The sequence below is a fragment of the Haemorhous mexicanus genome, chromosome 1, assembly GCF_027477595.1.
Source record: "Haemorhous mexicanus isolate bHaeMex1 chromosome 1, bHaeMex1.pri, whole genome shotgun sequence".
In the NCBI taxonomy this organism is placed as follows: Eukaryota; Metazoa; Chordata; class Aves; order Passeriformes; family Fringillidae; genus Haemorhous; species Haemorhous mexicanus.
Genome location: NC_082341.1, coordinates 9,542,537 through 9,560,879, shown reverse-complemented (window position 1 = coordinate 9,560,879; position 18,343 = coordinate 9,542,537). Strand labels below are relative to the sequence as shown.

Sequence of the window (18,343 nt, the reverse complement as noted above, 5' to 3'; positions counted from 1 at the left end):
TCTTGAGTGACTTTCCTGTTATGTATTGAACTACAGTGGCTTGCAGTGCCTTTTTAGTTGGCCACTTTGTACATTGGATAGGCTGGTAACTTTCTTTTCCTTGCTTTTGCTGTGCAGGACTTTGGGAAAGAATGAAAATAATGAAAGAAATTATGATGTGGAAAATAATGTGAACTTGGCCAAGTCTCTTCAGCAATACCTTAAATATCTCAGAATTCTCTCACAATCTGCATCTAAAAATTTGTACCCAAGGAAGACAAGTGACAAAGCTTCTGTCAAGGTAGTATTTTACTATGGTTCTTACATTCTGTGATTTTGGATTCCTTTTTCTCTAAGTTCTCATTTTTTAAATTTCCCCTCTGTCTGAAGACCAGACATTGTTTTTTACTGCCTCCTCCAACTGATTATCATAAGTGCACTAAGTTTTCTCAAAATTAATCACCTTCAGCATTGTAAATGCTTCAGCTCATCAAATCTGGAGCATTTTACCCTAATTAGGGATGGATTGCATGTGATGAAGAAGGAAGAGTGGGATAAAGCTGGTAACATTTTGACTGGCTCATCTGAACTATGCTCCAAAAACCTGGCTGAACTACAGTGTGAGTTCTTGCTGGTGTTTATGCTGCTTAGGGTGCAATTCATATAATTTTTGAGCATGTTTTAATAATGGGTCTGATAAATTTTACCTCAACATTTCCTGCTTATTGGTGATAAGGAAAGCCTACTGTGACCAGTTAGGGTTCATGTGTATACTTTATAAATGTACAGTTAGCTGGGAAGATAAATCACAACCATTAAATTTTGAGTGTTGACTATGTCAAAAACTACAAACATACCTATTTGGGAAATAAAGCATTTTTCCCTTACCTAGAGAAAATCTGTCTCACTTTAAGATGCAACTTGATAAATTTATTAAAATTATTGCACAAAAGGTTTCCATACACCAGGCCCTTATGGCCCCATATCTTTTGCTCAAAAAGCAAAGAGTGCACTCTTTGACTTTAAAGAACTAGGCTGCTGTTACAGAAATCCTTCACAAGAAATTGTCTGTGCTATTTCAATGCATTCAGTATAAATGCAGAATTTGCCAAAAAATATACTGAAGTTTTAGAAAAAGTATCAGGTGACTAGACTATAGTGCAAAGCCAAACTGCTTTAGTTTGTTTCAGAGAATAACTCAGGGGCACCAAATCTGCAACAACTCCTGGCAACAGCACCAGTTGTAGCAACCATTTAGTCATGGTTGTTATTCTTGTCAGAAGCACAACTTCCCAGATTCTGACAGATTTATATACACCACTTGTGATTAATGGCACATAAATCTTATCTGGGGCAAGAGGAGCTTTCAGGCAGTGGCAAGGCAGCTCTGAGGAGGGATCAGGGACCACCTTGGTGCTGCTTTTCCTCCACTCTCTCCTCCTGGGTGCTGTCTGCAGTGAGGATACTCTGCTTTGAATCACTGGCTTTCAACAAAAACTTGCTCAAGAAGTATTTCAGTGGGTCTGGTGTTGTCATGCAAGTTCATAAATAATCCATATGGCTGAGACCTTCTGTGGGGAAGCCTGCTGTGATAACACCACCCACCAACCTTATCGAGTGTTGCCATGGAGATGGGTACTCTGAAGCCTGGGGGAGTGGGATAAAGAGGAGAAAATCTGGAAGTGAAGCACGTATAGGAGCAAACTGTACACTTCTATTTACTAAGGAGCATTTGGAAACAACAGACATTGAGTCAGATGTGTTACCTATAATTGAAAGTCAAAAAGAGAAGAAAATGAAAATTATTTTAAAAAGTAGTGATCAGCAATGAATTTTAACTGATCCTGGAGACGTTTCCCTATCCCAATAAAATGCAACTGCTCTTCTCGAAAAAGCAAGAGGGACATAGTATTTTTATCTTGGTTCATTGTTTTGTTAGTGAAATAGCATTTAAACAAGAGACAAAACCAGATTTTTTTTCTGCTCCAAGAAGCAGAAGAAAACTAATAAAATGTAAACATTTGAAAAGAGAAGGTGGAAAAGTAACTGAGCTACCTGTGATATGGTTGTACCACTTGAAATTGGAGATAACTACCTTGTGCACTTTAATTGCAAGCTTCCATAAAGATTGGTACCTTATTTTTGTACTTAATATATAGATTACAAACCCACATTAAATAATTGCAGCAAGATCTGATCTTTTAAACTTTCTTGTCCTTTTCTAATTAAAATAAGCACAAGACAGAGCTACTTTACCCTACCTAGAACTGCAGCTTTTGGGCTTTGCCCTTTTTAAAATAATTTTCTTTCAAGTATATATTTACCTCTGTCACTGCATTCCTGCTGTTGGGGAGCAGGAGATGTAACACTGCTTTGGTTGCTTTGATACCTTACGTGCTGTGAAGTGTAGCTGAATCTTGCAGAAATTTAGGGCTTGTTGTCAGACTTCCTGCATGGATTCAGGATCCAAGCCTGACATCAGAGGTCTCTGGCCAAATGTAAAACAAAGGAAGATAAAAGATAAAGAGGTTTTAAAATATTCCTTATACTCTGGAAGTGTTATTTTGTATATTGACATGATTATATTTTACAAACTTTCAGTCTTCGGTTGCCCACCTATCTTCCACTTGTATTATCAGAATAAAACTACAGAGCTTCAAAATCACTGAATAGACACCACACACACAATTATGCAGAAAGTTGTGAAATAAAACATCACAAAACTTAAAGCAGATAACTCTTTTCCTATTTCCCTTGCTCAAACAACTATCAGGTTGAGGCTTGATACAGCAGTGACAGAAACAACACCAGAAAACTTAAATCATGTGATTGACCAAAATTCCTATGGTGTCTGCCATTTACTGCAAGAGCTTCTTTGGGTGATTTTTGGAGCACTTGAAGTTCATCACTAACTTAGAATTATTTCTCACTATACAGGCAGTATCTCCTGCAGGCTGTAATCTAGCCAGCTGACAGTGACTCTGCCAGGAAATAAATAGTAGCAAATCAGAAGTTTGGTGTGTCTGTTTCCTGAGGGTTACAGTTGTAAAGAACATTTCACTTTAGTTCAGCTGAAAAAGAGTTGTTCAGGAAATGGGCACTTGGTGGCATTTGTTACTTAAGCATTAGCTAGTGGGATTTTGTGTTTGGTTTTCTTGGTCTTCCCTACACACACTTTATGAAAGTTTTGCCATTCACAAAATGCTGAGTTATCAGTCTTTGTGATTCCTTTCTACCAAACCTGGATGCTGTATGGAAAATAACAAATAGCCAGGCACATATTTTAATGAGAATCTTAGCTACAGAGGTAAGAAATGCAGAGGCTTCAAATCATGAGTGAATTGCCCTTCCCTTCTCCACTGCAGCTGGAACAAACCCCTCTCATATCAGAACACCCAAACCCCTGAAAAACCCTCTGCACTGTTGGCATTCCTACAGAAACTGAGGCTCAGGGTTTTGTTGGATTTGGAAGACAGCACGTGGCTGGTATTGCTAAAGCTCAGAGGTTGTAAAGGAGAACTTGCTGCCTTTGCTGCTGGTCTCTCTGCCTGTATTTGAATAGTTATGGGAGATTTTAATTGTGCTGCTTTCATCTGACTGAGAAAATTTTTTGCTCATTATAGAAAGAGAATTTATTTGAAACCTGACCCAAATGCTGGACAGGCTGTAAGAATTAGGAAGTTGCCATCACACTTGTGCTGTGGCTGTATTTCTGGTTGCAGAAATCTCATGAAGATTTCATGACTCTTCAGGCTTGAAGATTCATGGAGTTGCTTTTTCTCCTTCTCTCTGACTTGGCCTCTGAGGGCTTCAGATAGGGTTGGTCCTACCTGCTGCTGAGGTCTTTGTCAGGACAATGTGACATTGAGGTCCTTGTGGGTAGGATGGGAGAGAAAGAAAATTATGTCAGATATATTGGGGAATTTATTGAGTTTTCTGTTGTTACTGTTTCTTTGTGTTTTAGTTCTATTCATTTCATGGTAGACTTCCTGTGCAGATATTGTGGTTACAGAAATCTCCACAACTTAGGTATTTTTATACATTTTAAAGCAAAGATTTCTGGAAAAAAAACCTCAGAATCTTTTCATCAAAGAAGGGGCTAATAAAGGCATTTTTAGAGTCATGTGGGAGAAAAGAAACAGGTAAAGTGATGGGTTAGTGGCAGAGAGTTGTGGTTCAGCAGTGCAGTTGTGCTGAAAGGGGGAAGCTGCAGGTAAAAATATCATAGAAATTATATAAAATAAAAATTCATCTATTTCCTGGCCCAAAAAATCAATTGCTTGAATCTTTGTAATTGATAACCAAAAGAACTAAGAGGTGTGATAATTATTTAAAATAATTGTTATCAATTTTAGAAAATCTGAGTACGAGCACTCAAAGATGTACTTTGAGTGTATCTGCAAATAATGATCACTGTGATTAACGAGTAAGAAATTACTAATTCATTGCCCATTTTAAATTTAATTCAAAAAAGCAGCACCTTTATTTATCTAACACTGATTTAAATACAGGACTGAATGAAGTTCATCAGAATTTTGGCAAGAAAAAACTTCCTGAAGAGTATACATTTAAACTCTATTTGTATAAAGGTATATTTCATATATAAGAGACTATGTATAAAAATGTAATTCAGCTGTGCTTGAACACTTTGATAAAAATATTTCTGGAATAATTGATAAAGGAATGTCTCCTTGGAGCTACAGAATTGCCTCTCTGTTGGCATACTTATGTAATGATATCTGAACATTTCCCAAGCATTGGTGTATTCATTTACCTGCAGCCATTACAAAGTAGGGAAGAGCTAATGCCCCTGCTTCACAGACAGATTAGACTGACTTTCTGAGGTCATGCAATAATTTTTTGGTAAAGCATAAACTAAAAGCTAAGCCTCAAATCCCAAAAAAGTGTTTCATCTTTTTATTTCTCCTCTTGGTGGCTTTGTGGCTCTTCATGGCAAAATAGAAACTTTAAATCCTCTTAAAAAAGCCAAAAAACACTCATACACAAAAAAAAAAAAAAATCCAAACTAACCAACAAGAAACTCCACGAAATCCAAAACCAAACCAAAACAAGCCCAAAACCAACCAAACAAACACCCATAAGCACTGCAGCAGAAATCATTTGACCATATAAACACGTTTGTATTGGTGCACATCAGCCTAAACTCATTCCATGATCAATGGAGGGAAAAAAGAGAGTTTTCAAGTTGTGATTCATCTGTTTTAATTTAAGTATATAAAATGAGTTGCTGTCATTTCCATCCTCTTGGCCATTCTGCAGGAATCTGGTGCAGATTGCAATTTTTTTCTGGAAGGACACATTTAAAGCTCTAATAGAATCATGGCTACAAAGCCTAGTAAAATTACAATCATCTTGTGTGTGGCATAAATACACAGTCTGGTGATCTAATGTGACTTGTGATTTATATTTTGAACCAGCATTCTGGTGCTAGTATCATGCTTAAGTCTTAGATCCAGCACATACTTTTACCTGCAACCCATCAGTTTATGTAGAATATAATGACAGAGTTTCAACATCTAACAGAGAAACCACCATTTCCCTTATCACACAGGTATCTGGAAAGGATTAATTATTTTTTCAATTATTAGAAGATGCAAGTGCCATAGAAATATTTTTATAAATGATCTGTGTCAAGTCTGGAGTCTTATTTAAAAAGGCAGTTAATTAATTTCTAGTAATTTCCAGATGAAACATAGATTGATATTTTAAAAATCTCAAATACTGACTGGATAATAGGATTTAGTTCTTTTTCAGACCCTTCCCTTCAAAATCAAGCCTTTTTTTTCCAAATACCATGTGTTTGGAGTTCATTTCTGTAATTTTTCCTGCAAGTTTCCTGTTTATCTTGGAAATATTTACTCCCTGTACTTCAGTACATTGCAATTAGTAAATAGATGATGGAGCTGATATCAATTTTAAAGTGCATTCTCTTTTTATTTTTCCAATAAAATTATCAAATGGGAGGGTAGAGCTCACAGAAATTTGAACCTGCTTTATCTACCTCTGTGTGAGTATGTCAGTGTAGACATTTCAGAACAGTGGAACAACAATTTCTTTATTTTTGGTGTGGGAAAAGACTTCAGCTGACCTCAAGCAGTTGTCCACCAAATGGAAGGTTGCTTTCCATGGGGCTGTAAAGCAATGTTGTGGACATCAATCCTGCAGATCTCTATTCACTTGCATTTCTTAGGATAAAGTATTTTCTAGATTCATGTGTTGGAGTTATAAATATATTGAATTGGTGTTAATGTGCTCAACTTTTGGCAGATGAAGATCATCTTGTTTCTATGAAAATCATCTTTAGATAATGAGATAGTTCAATATACCAGCATATGCCTACAGAAAATGTGTTTAAACATCATTCACTGAAACCTTGAGTAACAGACTTGTTGGCATATGAGCAAAATGTTCTCAGGCAAGGGAAGCTGATACACCCTGGTAGATCTGTCAGCACTGATCACCAGGCTGCACAATTTCTACCATCATTGCAGCTTGGCTGTCACTCTTTGGTTCCTGCTGGTGGTGTCAGGGAGCCCCTGAATGCAGTGGCCTGGCAGAGGTAAAGGTGCCCCATGTCTTGTGTCCCCATGTCCAGGCGGTGGCCAAGTGGAGCAGGTACTGCCAGGAGGCACCACAGGACACAGGATACAGAACAGAGCTTCCCATCCAGGAGAATCACTAGAAATGGAGTTTGATGAGAAGACAGGACAGACATGAGACATGGTCAGACAGGTCTGTTGGTCAGCTGGTTACATGCTGCCATTCCAGACTATTCCTTTTTCCTAAACATCCCATAGTGTGCCTTGGACAGTGACAAGATGTCACCCAGAAGGAGTCTCACATCGCTTAAGGAGTCCCACACCCCTGCAGATGTTAACCCCTTTCTGTCTGCAGGGTGATCCAGAGAGCTTTTCCCATCAACCATCTGGTATTTGCCACTCCTGGACACGAAGGCTGATGGCTCACTGTGATGGCCCTGGATCAGTCAGGGGCCCCTTGTCATCAGTCAGGTTACTGGGGGTCATCCACCCTTCATTTTACCCAGGTATTTTGTCCTTTGTGTGTGGAGACAAGACATGTATCCTTATCTGGAAAACTGATGTTTTTTTGGTTATGATGAGCCAATTGTGAATGCTGAGGAAAGACCACCCAGAACTCCTTCTACACCAAAGGAAATGTTTGGACCCATAAGATGGAGATATGTCAGAAGGAAAGAGAAAAACCAGCAGATATTCTTGAAAACTGAAGGCAGTAAGTTACATCAATCGACGATAAAAATTATCCATGTAGGAGACTCCGTTGTAGATAGTTGAAGGGTAGACAAGTGGATATGATCATTCCAAAGGAGATCAACAATGGCTGGGAACATCTGAAACCAAAAAGTGATTTTATTAAGTAGTAAATTATACATAAAAGAAGCCAGTGTATTGTCCTTTCTTTTCTTCTTTTTTTTTTCTTTTTTCTTTTTTTAAGGTTTTTTGTTTAAGAGTGGGAGCCAAATCTCTAAAAACAACTGCAATTAAAGCAGTAGAGGTTATTGAATGGTATAGAGTCAGATTCTGGACAGTCCTGTTGCACTGTGGTTTCACAAGAAGGATTAGGAAATAAAGTCATGAATAGTTTGCATCAAAGCAGACTCTGAAGGCTCCTTTTGCTTGATCAAGTTTTTGACACTCCAAAGTACAGGATGTTAATTAAAGATCTCTGCCACCTTCTCTGATGTAGTTCTTAAAAGTTTCAAAGCTACTGTATTTTTCAGAAAGAAAATAGAAGATAGTTACAGAAAATTATCATTGTAATAGTAGATCAAGTGAGATGACTGTAGTGTTGCCTGTTGCCTTAAAGCTGTGAATCTGTGGAAAGGCCATGGCCTGATGCTGTCCCATCACTGCAGGAAGCACTGGTTTGGCCTCTTTTCCAGTTCCTGGGTTCTGAATTAGTTTTCCAAATTCTTGAATATTATAATATTCTAGTATTATAATATTATGGTTAGTGAAAAAGTCATCAGCAGCTGGTAGAAAAGGTCTTTGCTTCATTATTACTCAGACAACTAAAAATGTTCATTGGCTGTAGTTATTATTTTCAGATAAAGCTACCACTGGATTTGGTGCTGAGTATGTAAGGTCATGTCCACAGCATGCAGAGATTGTCAGGGGAGTTCCTCCCTTTCAGCTTGAACCTGGCTGGAAGCCTGCTGAGATATCCTGACAGGACAGCACTGTGTGGGCACAGCAGCTCACCAGCTGAAAGAATTAAGGCTTTGTTGTCATAAGACTTGCTGCTTTAGCTGTGATGCTCTGGGGACAGAGCTGTGCTGCTTGCTCAGCCCTACCCCAGGGACTTTCATGCTCCATCCACTCCATGACACCCGACTGGCCCTCAGGTTTCATTGTTGGGTGGATTTCTGTCAATTTAAAGGTGAATTGAGCAGTACAAATTCCCAGGCTACCCTTTGATTCAGCCATCAGACAGACCCTTGTGCTGGTGTTTATTTTGGGGGTTCACATGAGTACAGGTAGCTCCCATGTGAGTGAGTTTGCATGAGGCAAGTCTGTGTGAGTCACAGAGCATCTAGACTGTGTCTGGTACAAAAAGCTGAACTTCTTTCAATCCACACAGTGAGTTTAGCTCTGAGGTAATTTCATTTCTGGGAGTCTTTGAAAAATGTTATTTTATCCCACCATAAAGATGGGCCTCCCAGTATTTGTTGTGGTTTTATCTTCTGATTTCAGAGATCATAATGTCAATATCTCAAATAGGCACAGTAAATTAAGAGTTGTAGGTGGAATCATGCTTCAACCAAATTTAGGTGGTGGCAAGCATGGGTTAATATCTGCAAATGTATCAAACAGAAAAACATAAATTAAATTGAGGGCAGAAGATTTCTTCATGATGCATTTCAAAAGGATTTTTGTTAGCTCTATATGCCTTCTAGATTTAGCAAATGAATGTGCAAGAAAGGAAGTATTTTGTTATAAATTTGATTCCATTCTTTTTACATGTGGGCAAAACATTCAAGTCAATCTGCCCTTTAGTGGATAAATTGAAGAGCATTATGTTTTATATATCTAATCCTGCACCACTCTTTTAATTTGTATTTTTTTTAATAAAACATGTTGTTCATAGACTTTTGCATAGTGTGTCTGCAGAGTGTAATTTAATGTGCCCTTCTGTGAATTTTCATGCAGAAAATGTCAGTTAGTTACATACCTAAACCATACAAGACATTGCCCTAACAATTCCATCTTCAGAAAGGTTAGTGTGTGTGGATTTTTTGTAATGTGTGAATTATTGAGATAGCTTATTTCAAAGGTGGTGAAGGAGAGGGAAATCCTGCGCAGATAGAGAAATAAGATTTTTTTTTTTTAAACTGAGGGGTTTATCAATTCAGAATACTTTTCAAACGCTTTGTATCAGTGACATGAGATAATTGAACAGTATTTTACGTATTAAAAAATGAAATGTTCCTCATAGTGACCAGGGCTTGTATTTCAACCCTACTCAGTATAAAACCATTTATATGGTAACTTGTGCATTATTTAGTCTTGTACATTTCACTTAATGTTTGTTTGGGGGTGGGGTTTTTTGTTCTATTACTGGCAGTACTTCATAGGAGCCCTGTGTAATCAATCCAGAAACGTATTTTCTTTCAAAAAATTCCAGCTCTGTGTTTCCCTCTGCTTCTCCATAATGTCAGAAGATTCTCCAAAGGCACCAATATGGGAATTTACACTCTTGTCCACGGACTATGCCATTTAACTTTGACATTAATCAAACCAGCAATGTCCACGTTCAGGAGTGGGTTTTGCAAAACCCCCTTCAAATAAGATAATCACAGTGGTCTGCAATTGTTATTAATAACTTGAGATGTAAATTGTCTCTGGATTCTAAATAGCATATTACTGATATTTTTGTTATATATTTTTCTGTAAAAATTAGATGTTTTTTTCCCATACCACTTAGGCAAACCCATAGTCTAGGATTATATTTATCTGTGCTGCAATTTTACTTGGATCTCACCTTGCATGTCACATGTACTTCTGGTGTTTTGTTTGAGATGGAAGCAGCAAGGAAGGGGATTTTTTCCTCCTGCATGTGGGAGATTGCCATACAGCTGTGAGACCCCTTTAATTAAAGTCAGAGTAAACTACATCAGAAAGGCTGCTGGCTCAGTGAAGACAGCTGAGCTATCAGTGCTCTGCTTTAATTAGAACTTTTAATATTTCATCCCTTACTGCCCAAAGTGTGACCTGTCAAGCTGCTGAGAGGCTGCCCCTTCCTGACAGAGGTGCAGCTCTGAGCCCAGGACTGGCACATACTTATATCCAATTTTTGCATGATCACTTGGTGGGTTGGTGGTCTTTTCTTTGTTGATGTGCTCCTTGTCTGCAAGAACAGTAAATCACTGATCTGCTCATGCTAAAGGGTACTTGGACTTGTTAAATAGCTCATCAAAGCCAGCCCACATCTCCTAAGCCTAATCTTTCACATGGTTTGGGAGTGTCCAGCAGTTTCTTCCCCTCTAACACTTACTAGTAAAGCCTGAGAAGCAAAAGAGAGAGCTGGGTATAGGACGTAGATCCAAATTGGAGTGCAGTTACCAAGTTGGATTGAGTGATTTCTCATCTTTCCATGGCTGAATGGAAAGATAAGAAATCACTCAATCCAACTCTCTTACCCCTGTTGCATTTCTTTCTTTCCCAGCCCCCTGTTCTTCCTTCCCTTGAGCCCAGGAGGTCCTCTGGAAGGCCACAAGGCAGAGAGAACAGCAGTGGGGAAGGCAGATGGCAGCTTATGTGAATTCTCAGTCAACTGCTCAGGGTGTCCTGGGCTGCTTTGTGTCATCCTCTGCAGCTTTCCTCACTCTGGAGCGAGTACCATTAGAGAGTTAATTACCCCAGGCAAAAACCCGTTCAAATAGGGAGATAAATGCATCTGACTGGAAGTTTTTCACATTTAGGCTTTGCTATTAAGCATGTAAACAGTGTTCAACTTGCATTTTGACAACTGGCTCCCCCTTGGAACTGATCAGAGCAATGCCTAGCCTGCAGCTGGAGCACTGAACCAGAGCTGCACTGCTGCTGTTTGATACAGTTCCCAGGGGACAGTGAAATATTTCATACACAAAGCTGCTTGATCTCTAGCTCTGTATTTTTTGACACTGCTTCACTGCAGCCCAATTTCTTGGCTTTCAAAAAGCACATTTCTATGTTAAAGACCAAGTGCAGAAATCCAAAGCCTTGCCTTAGTAGGTCGCAAGCCAGAGTGGCCAAAGTGCCTTTTGTCTCTGTAATAAAATTGCCTATACCATAATTCTATTTAAATCATGATATGGAACCATGGAATGAACCTCTTCAATCATTTTGTAAGGGGAAGAAAATCCTCTTGGAAAGAAATGGGTATGAGCACGTATTGTAAAATCCACTGGCTGTCTTCAGAAGAAATAAAATTGTTCAGATGGAAAGCAAAATTACTGTCCAGAAATTAGGACCTAGATAAAATCTAAAAGTAATTCTTCATCTCTGGAGGAGTTTATCAATCTTATTTTGGTTTTACAAAGTACATTAGCAAATACATAAATAATGATTTTTCTGTCTGAATCCTTCTAATTTCTGTCCTCAGGAGTGTATAGTGTTTTCACTCCCTCTGTATTTTGCAGCTCCCTCTGTCCTAAATCATTGTGTCATCAGTGCACAGGGACACCAGTGATTCACAAGAATTTATAGCAGTGAGAGCTGAAATAGTCCCTGTCCTAAGGTTTCCACATTGTGCTGGAGTTTGTGTGACAGTTTAAGCAAGAAAGCACAGCTGAGAAGCAGGACCATCCTGCAGCACACATACAGGATGGGGTGTAACCTCAGCAGGTGTCCTCATGGAATCATAAACAAAAAATCTAACTGGAATTATTCTGGATATGAGTAAACCTCTCAGTTCAAAGTTGTATTTAGCAAGAACTGAAGAAAAATGATTTTTGAAATTATTTAGAAGGATGGAACTGGTTTGCTTAAAAATGAAAAACCTGCCTTCAGGTTGTGATCACAGCAAAAATGTCTCTAGGATTAAATGATAATAAAAAGAATGTCCATTTGGTGTTTCCATGAGAATAGAAACTGAAAATAAAAACTGTACTGCAAACCCACCTTTCCACTTTTCATTCCCCAGCACTTTTTCAGTAAAAATGTGGTTTGAGCTTGATTGACATGTTTTTAACATTGTTGTTTAATTTGCTCTGGTGTTTTTCCTGAAAATAATAATTTAATTAAAAAACAATTTAAACATTGTTTATACTTTTTTTTCCCCTAGTGTCAGATGATATATTTATTAGAGAATTAATTTAGTGGAAGAATATTTCATTTAAAATAGAACAAAGTACTTAATGTATGCAAAAAAATTGTTTTACTTACTTGCTGTTCCTTTAAAAATGACATTTTTAATTTGACATGGTAGTTTTTGGTAAGTAATCTGAAAAACAGTTATTCTCACAGGTTAGGTAAAAACCAAAGGGAAAGTGGATTTATTAAATTTCCTTTGTCTGTCTGAATACAAATAGTTCACACATAGTCAACAGTGAGTTATGTTATTCTCTCTCTAATCTCTGGTTCTTGCTTTCTAATAATTTGATAAATTGGATTTTTGCACATTAAGTAGTAGTGCCTCTTTGAGGCGCACTTCACAGTTTGAGGTTTGCAGTTTACATTTGCATGACAAGTTCCAATTATGGTTTTCCTGGCTGGTAAAGCACTGAGGGTTCTGCCTCAGATCCCGGCACAACAATAATTCCAAAGCAATTCTGACCCTTTCCTCTTGCCCGCCTTCTGCTCTCTCTAGAGCTACATCTACAATGACCCTGCGAGGTACTACACCAGGCAGAACCCCAAAGAGCCATCCCCTGCTCTGGCCCACGCACCCAGATCCCAGCAGGAGTTCCCCGAGGGTGCCCGTGGCAGGACACTCCGCCAGCGCCAGCCGGACCAGCGCCCGCCGGAGCCGCGAGCGGGCCAGAAGGGCCTGATGGCCGCGCTGCACTCCTACATCACCCAGAACCTGTCTGCCCAGAGCAGCGAGAACAGCCCTCCCAGCAGGACTAAAGGCTCTCAGGTTTATGCTGAGAGATTGTACTCCACGCAGGTCAGTCCTTTCGATGGAACTTTTGCCAAAGGGAAAGCGGAAGATTTCAAAATGAGGAAGCTGTTCCAGCCGAGGCCTGGGCCTGGAGTGCTGAGACCAACCCCTGAGATGCTGAGTCATAAATCTGCTTCCCAGGATGATCCAAAGGACCCTCTGAGCATCGTGGATGGTAAAGTTGACATTTACTTATTTTTTGTCACAGACATATTTTCAAAAAACCCTTTCATTAGGTCTTTTCTCCTGAGAAGTTGAGAAGCTTCAGCTTCCCCATGTTTTGCTGCTTTGGAATGTGTTTTGGAGAATTGTTTACCCAGCATCTGAAATTGTTTTTACTTGATGACCAATGACAGCCACCTGTGTCGAGGCTGTGAGCAGTCACAAGATTTTATTATCATTCCATTTCTTTCCTTGCTAGCCTTCTGATGAAATCCTTTCTTCTATTCTTTTAGTATAGTTTTAGTAAATAATTTTCTTTTAATATAATATAGATCATAAAATAATAAATCAGCCTTCTGAAACATGGAGTCAAGATTCTCATATCTTCCCTCATCCTGGGACCCCTGCGAACACCACCACAATTTTTTGCTTACTTGAAGTTTCCCTCACGTTTACTGAAAATTTTTTGAGAAAAAGAAAATAAAATTAGACATTTGATATATCTCCTAGTATTGGCATATATATATCTGCCATAAGACAGTAATAATGTTCACCATTCCAGCTATTCTTTCCCTGCAAACATCTACCCACATTCTTCAGCCCACCTTCCATATGTGTGCAGTAATATATGGCACTTAGTAAGACATAGCATTTATGTAATTTATTTTATTTTCAAAGCATTTTACAAACAACGCATAATTATGGGTATATCTTTGCTATCAAATCTGTTTTTATGCTTTCATCCCACACTATATATATAGATACAGAAATGCCTGGTTTTGTTCCACGTCTCTTTATTTAACTGAAATTCAAGGATCATGGGTAAAATTCAAGCACAGAAATTAACAGTGAGATGAATTCTGGTGCAGAAGACAGAGAAAGGAGGAGTCTGTCAGTTCCATGGATAGGTGAACAACAAGGTGGGGTTGCATCTAGTTTTGTCTGGACATTCTGTAACAGAGAACCCATTTCCTGGATTTTCATCTTTTTTTGATAATGCTGTTTAACAGTGATTGGATCACAGTTTTTTCTGTACGTGATAATTCAACAAATATTTTTATTAAAATGGAGGGTAACATCCCCATGCTGTGCTGCACTCAAAGCACTGCTTTATGAGATGAGTCTTGGGGATCATGTAGACTTTATAACTCTGATTAATTTTGTTGTTTCTTTAAACTTATCTAACTGTAGATGTTGTTCCAGTGGTCCAGGATGCCTGAAAAATGAAAGGGTTGATCCCCAGACATTGTCAAGCACTTGTATCTGCTACACTGCAGCCAGCACTACCCCAATGGATTTTGGTGATATGTAAGAGGGTTCCTTTGAATCCCTCTTTATCATCCATAAAGTGCACTGTTCTTTGATTTGCTTTTTTGTTTTTTAATAATATCCTCCAAAACTAGAACACACACAAACACACAGAAATGTCAGAGTTTCAGCAGAGGAAAGATAATGCTTGCAGTCTAAAGGATGCTCAGAAGTGAAAGCATTCTTGGTATGGTGCCCAGAGATAATAGGTTTCAAGGAAAGAACTATAATGTAAAATCAAATCCAGGTGGCACTGTAAGTCTCTTGCACAGGTTAGACAATTTTGTTGCTAGACTCAAAACAAACTAGGCACATGCTGGTTTCATTATCCTCCAGCTGTTCCACTTCACCTTTCTTGGTAGGAGCCAAGTGGGAAAAAAAAGCTTAACACTTAGAGGGAATAACATGTTTCACAATTCATTGGGTTGTACTACTTTGACTTCTCATACATAATATGCCCTATAGGAGCTTCTGCCATTGCATCTGCTTTTAAATGTTGCATAGACAAAACATTATGAATTGTTTGAGCTGGAAATACTGTGGCTTCCTTTGTATTTTTGAGCCACTTAATAATCTCACAAGAAAGTGGTGAGGACAGACCCTGGCACATTCATTGCTTAAAATGCTGTCCATTGGAATGAAGGTGGTTTAGATTCAGGTTTCCCAGGCTGACCACACAACCTCTTTCTGCTTTTAACCTTTCTCCAATCTCTCTTGTGTTTATGGATTATAGTAGGCTTGTAGGTTGTTTTTCTCTTGAATTCTGTGAACTACAGAACTGTAAAAAAGCTGGAAGGATGGGGTGCTCAGTTCTCTGATCCATCTGATAGAGGATTAGACAAAAGCACTGGACTGGGAGAACAATCCAGAAGGTACTGAGCAGATTAGTACTGAAATTGCTGCAGAACAGTGGCAGGTAAATTCTCTAACAAGGCACCCTGAGGGAGAAATACAAAAGAAGGAAATGTGGAGTTATTTTTCTATCAGATTTAGAAGTTGTTACCTCTAGGAGTAGCATGATGTGCGTGGGCACTGTCTTTGTAGTCACTGTGCAACACTGGAATTGTTAATCTCTCCTCTGCACCAGCCGTATTTAGAATTTGGCTCAGTTTTGTGTGGTTTGTTCTAGTCTACTGATTTTTTATGTGTTAAATATTACAGAATACATCTCTCTGTTCCTTTGAAAAGGTCACAGAATTAGTAATTCAGATGCCTTAAAAAATAGCAAACTTCCATGTTTATGGAAAAAAAAAAATTTAATACATCCTCTCTCTAGCAAAGCTGGGATCACCATTCCATATGGTGCTCAGCTGCTGAGGCAGCTAACATGTGGTCAGTAGGGTGATGGGGTTGAGGAAGACAGACCACACTGTGGAATTTCTAACACAGTCACTGCTCCCATACCATGTGGTTGTCAGGCAAGCTGACTTAGACTCTTGTGCCAGCAGAATATGAGGCATCATTTATATGCTGTACAATAAAAAGCTGTTTTCCCTGCATAAGGCGCTATTGTTACCTAGTAGGGAATTCTCCTGGTGGAGCTTATATTAAAAATGACATCTTCTAGGACATATATGCTTTTACTGCCATTATGGTTCCAGGGTAACTATAAAAGGCAGTTTGCATTCATCAGTTGGAAAGCTGGAGCTAAGGGAGAAATCTGGTTTGCAGTTTGCAAGCCCTGTGAAACATGACTGAGCATTGCTGGGTCTACTTAGGAGGGAGTCAGTGGGAGACTATAAAAGCTGTGCACAGGTAAATGCATGTTCAAGTACCTGTGCTGCTTAAATGCTGTGCAGTTGCAGTATCCATCTGCTTTTTGGTCTTTCTCCAACAATATTTTTTGATTTTAATACATACATCCTATTACTCAAAGGTGTTTGTAAACAGATGCAATGATATTTATCTGTTTATCAGTGTTATCCAGTAATTTACAAATTATTGCAAACATGGACAAGTGCCATAACAAGAAGTGTAAATATCCATATTTACCATGGACAAGGATTAATACCATATCAGTAGCCATGTGAATTTAGCAAGACTCTTTATGAAGACCTGCATTTCACAAGGCTGTTACAGACACTTTGGTGACTGTCCCTCCTGGGGTACTAAAAGCATGGTGTTCCTCATACTAACTGGCTTTGGGTATTGCCTTTGGTTCTTGATATTTTAAGTCACATTGTAGTTGTTCAGTAAAAGTTTATATAATGCCAAAGTTTTACTCATGTCAATGCAGTGTTTAGGAGTCTGTTTGATGAACTGTGCCCAGGTGGCAATGACCAGGGCAGGAATGCCTGTAACAGAGGAGCAGGAGGCTCCTCTATATAATATTGAGGTTTTAGTGAGCCAGAAGAACCTGCACTGAGCCTGTTAGTATTATCTGGAATAGGGCCTGGGGCCATTTTTTTTTTTTTTTGGGGTGTTATTCCTTGCCCTGTTCCCCCATTCCTATTTGTTTGACATTAAGAATGCTTTTTTTGTTGACAGTGGATATTAAAGATGAGTCTGAAGATGGACTGGAGGGATAAGACTGGGCTAAGCATATAGGTAAAGAGAAAAAGTTAGTTTGGAAAAAATGGAATGGAAATGATAAGGGTACATTGCCTGCATGTTGTTGAGTAGCTCAGTAATTGATCTTGACAGCTGGCTGTGAATCAAATGAAATAAACAAAAATCCAGTTGTGTTACATTAATATAACTCTTTTAATTATATATGTCCTGAAATATAATTCTCTTTTAAGTTTCATCTTCAAATGGTGTTTTATTTGTAAAATTTTAGTTTTGGTTAGGATCTGACATATATTCTGTCTTTTCATTGCTGACTTTATTAGCTCTGCTTCAATAATTTAGGCTTTTCTATCAAGATATTGTCCAATATTTCTATAAGAGATCAGAAACGATCCCTAAGCAGACACAAGACTCCTGTGGTAGTGCAACAGTACTGTTTTCTTCCTCCAGCTTAGTTTTCTGCATTGCTGCTCTGTGTAACATCCTCTCCACCTCTCTGCCAGGTAGCTCTTGTGCTTCTTGGAAAAGCATCTTGAACTCAGGTTGATCAAGTGTATTGAAATGTTTTTTTTACAGTTTGGATTCATTTGCTCTTGTAAATTGCCTGCCTAAACTAAAGCATTTGGTCACTATGCTTTTACTAAATTATTAAATTCGTAACAGAGATGGATACAATAAAATGGAAGGAAACTTTTCAAAGTTTTCTCTGAAGTATTGCTAAGCTTCTATCAAACTTCAGTATTAATTTTGCTGCCTCCACATATCTTGGCCCAGAGAGTTTGGCACAGATTGAGTTTACATCTTTGATTCACATTTCTGAGCACTTGCTTTACTGTACAAAGCTCTCTGCTATTTCAGTATGGTACCAAAATCTTTGTCAGCTGTCAGTTTGAAGTAACATCACAGACATAACCTGTACTATATTTTTTATTGATAGTCACAATTAAGTGTACTTATAACTATGCTTTCTAAAAAGGTAACATTTTACAAGATTAGTTTGTATTTTAGATTGCTGAATTTTATAGTTAAATTAGTAGAATTTTGTAATAAAATCATGGACTACTGGAAAGATGTTTCCTTTTTACCTGGAAAAGAAAGTACCTCAAAGAAACACCTTCTCTGTATGTCAACACACTCTCAGACTCACAGTAAATCTATTATTTAAGCTGTTTAAGCTCTTTTGCTTTTTATGGACTAATTAGTTAAGGGAAAATGGCAGTATTTTGTTTGGTGAATTTTGTGT

The 18,343-nt window shown here is 38.4% G+C and overlaps 1 protein-coding gene across 1 annotated transcript in view; it reads left to right on the top strand.

Annotated features, from left to right (window-relative positions):
* Positions 1–18,343, top strand: part of PTPRN2 (protein tyrosine phosphatase receptor type N2) — a 634,616-nt gene that overhangs the window by 225,995 nt on the left and 390,278 nt on the right. Inside the window, exons 5-6 of the mRNA XM_059839742.1 lie at positions 118–280; positions 12,829–13,297. Coding sequence (XP_059695725.1) covers positions 118–280; positions 12,829–13,297 — 632 coding nt within the window. The remainder of the gene's footprint in view (positions 1–117; positions 281–12,828; positions 13,298–18,343) is intronic.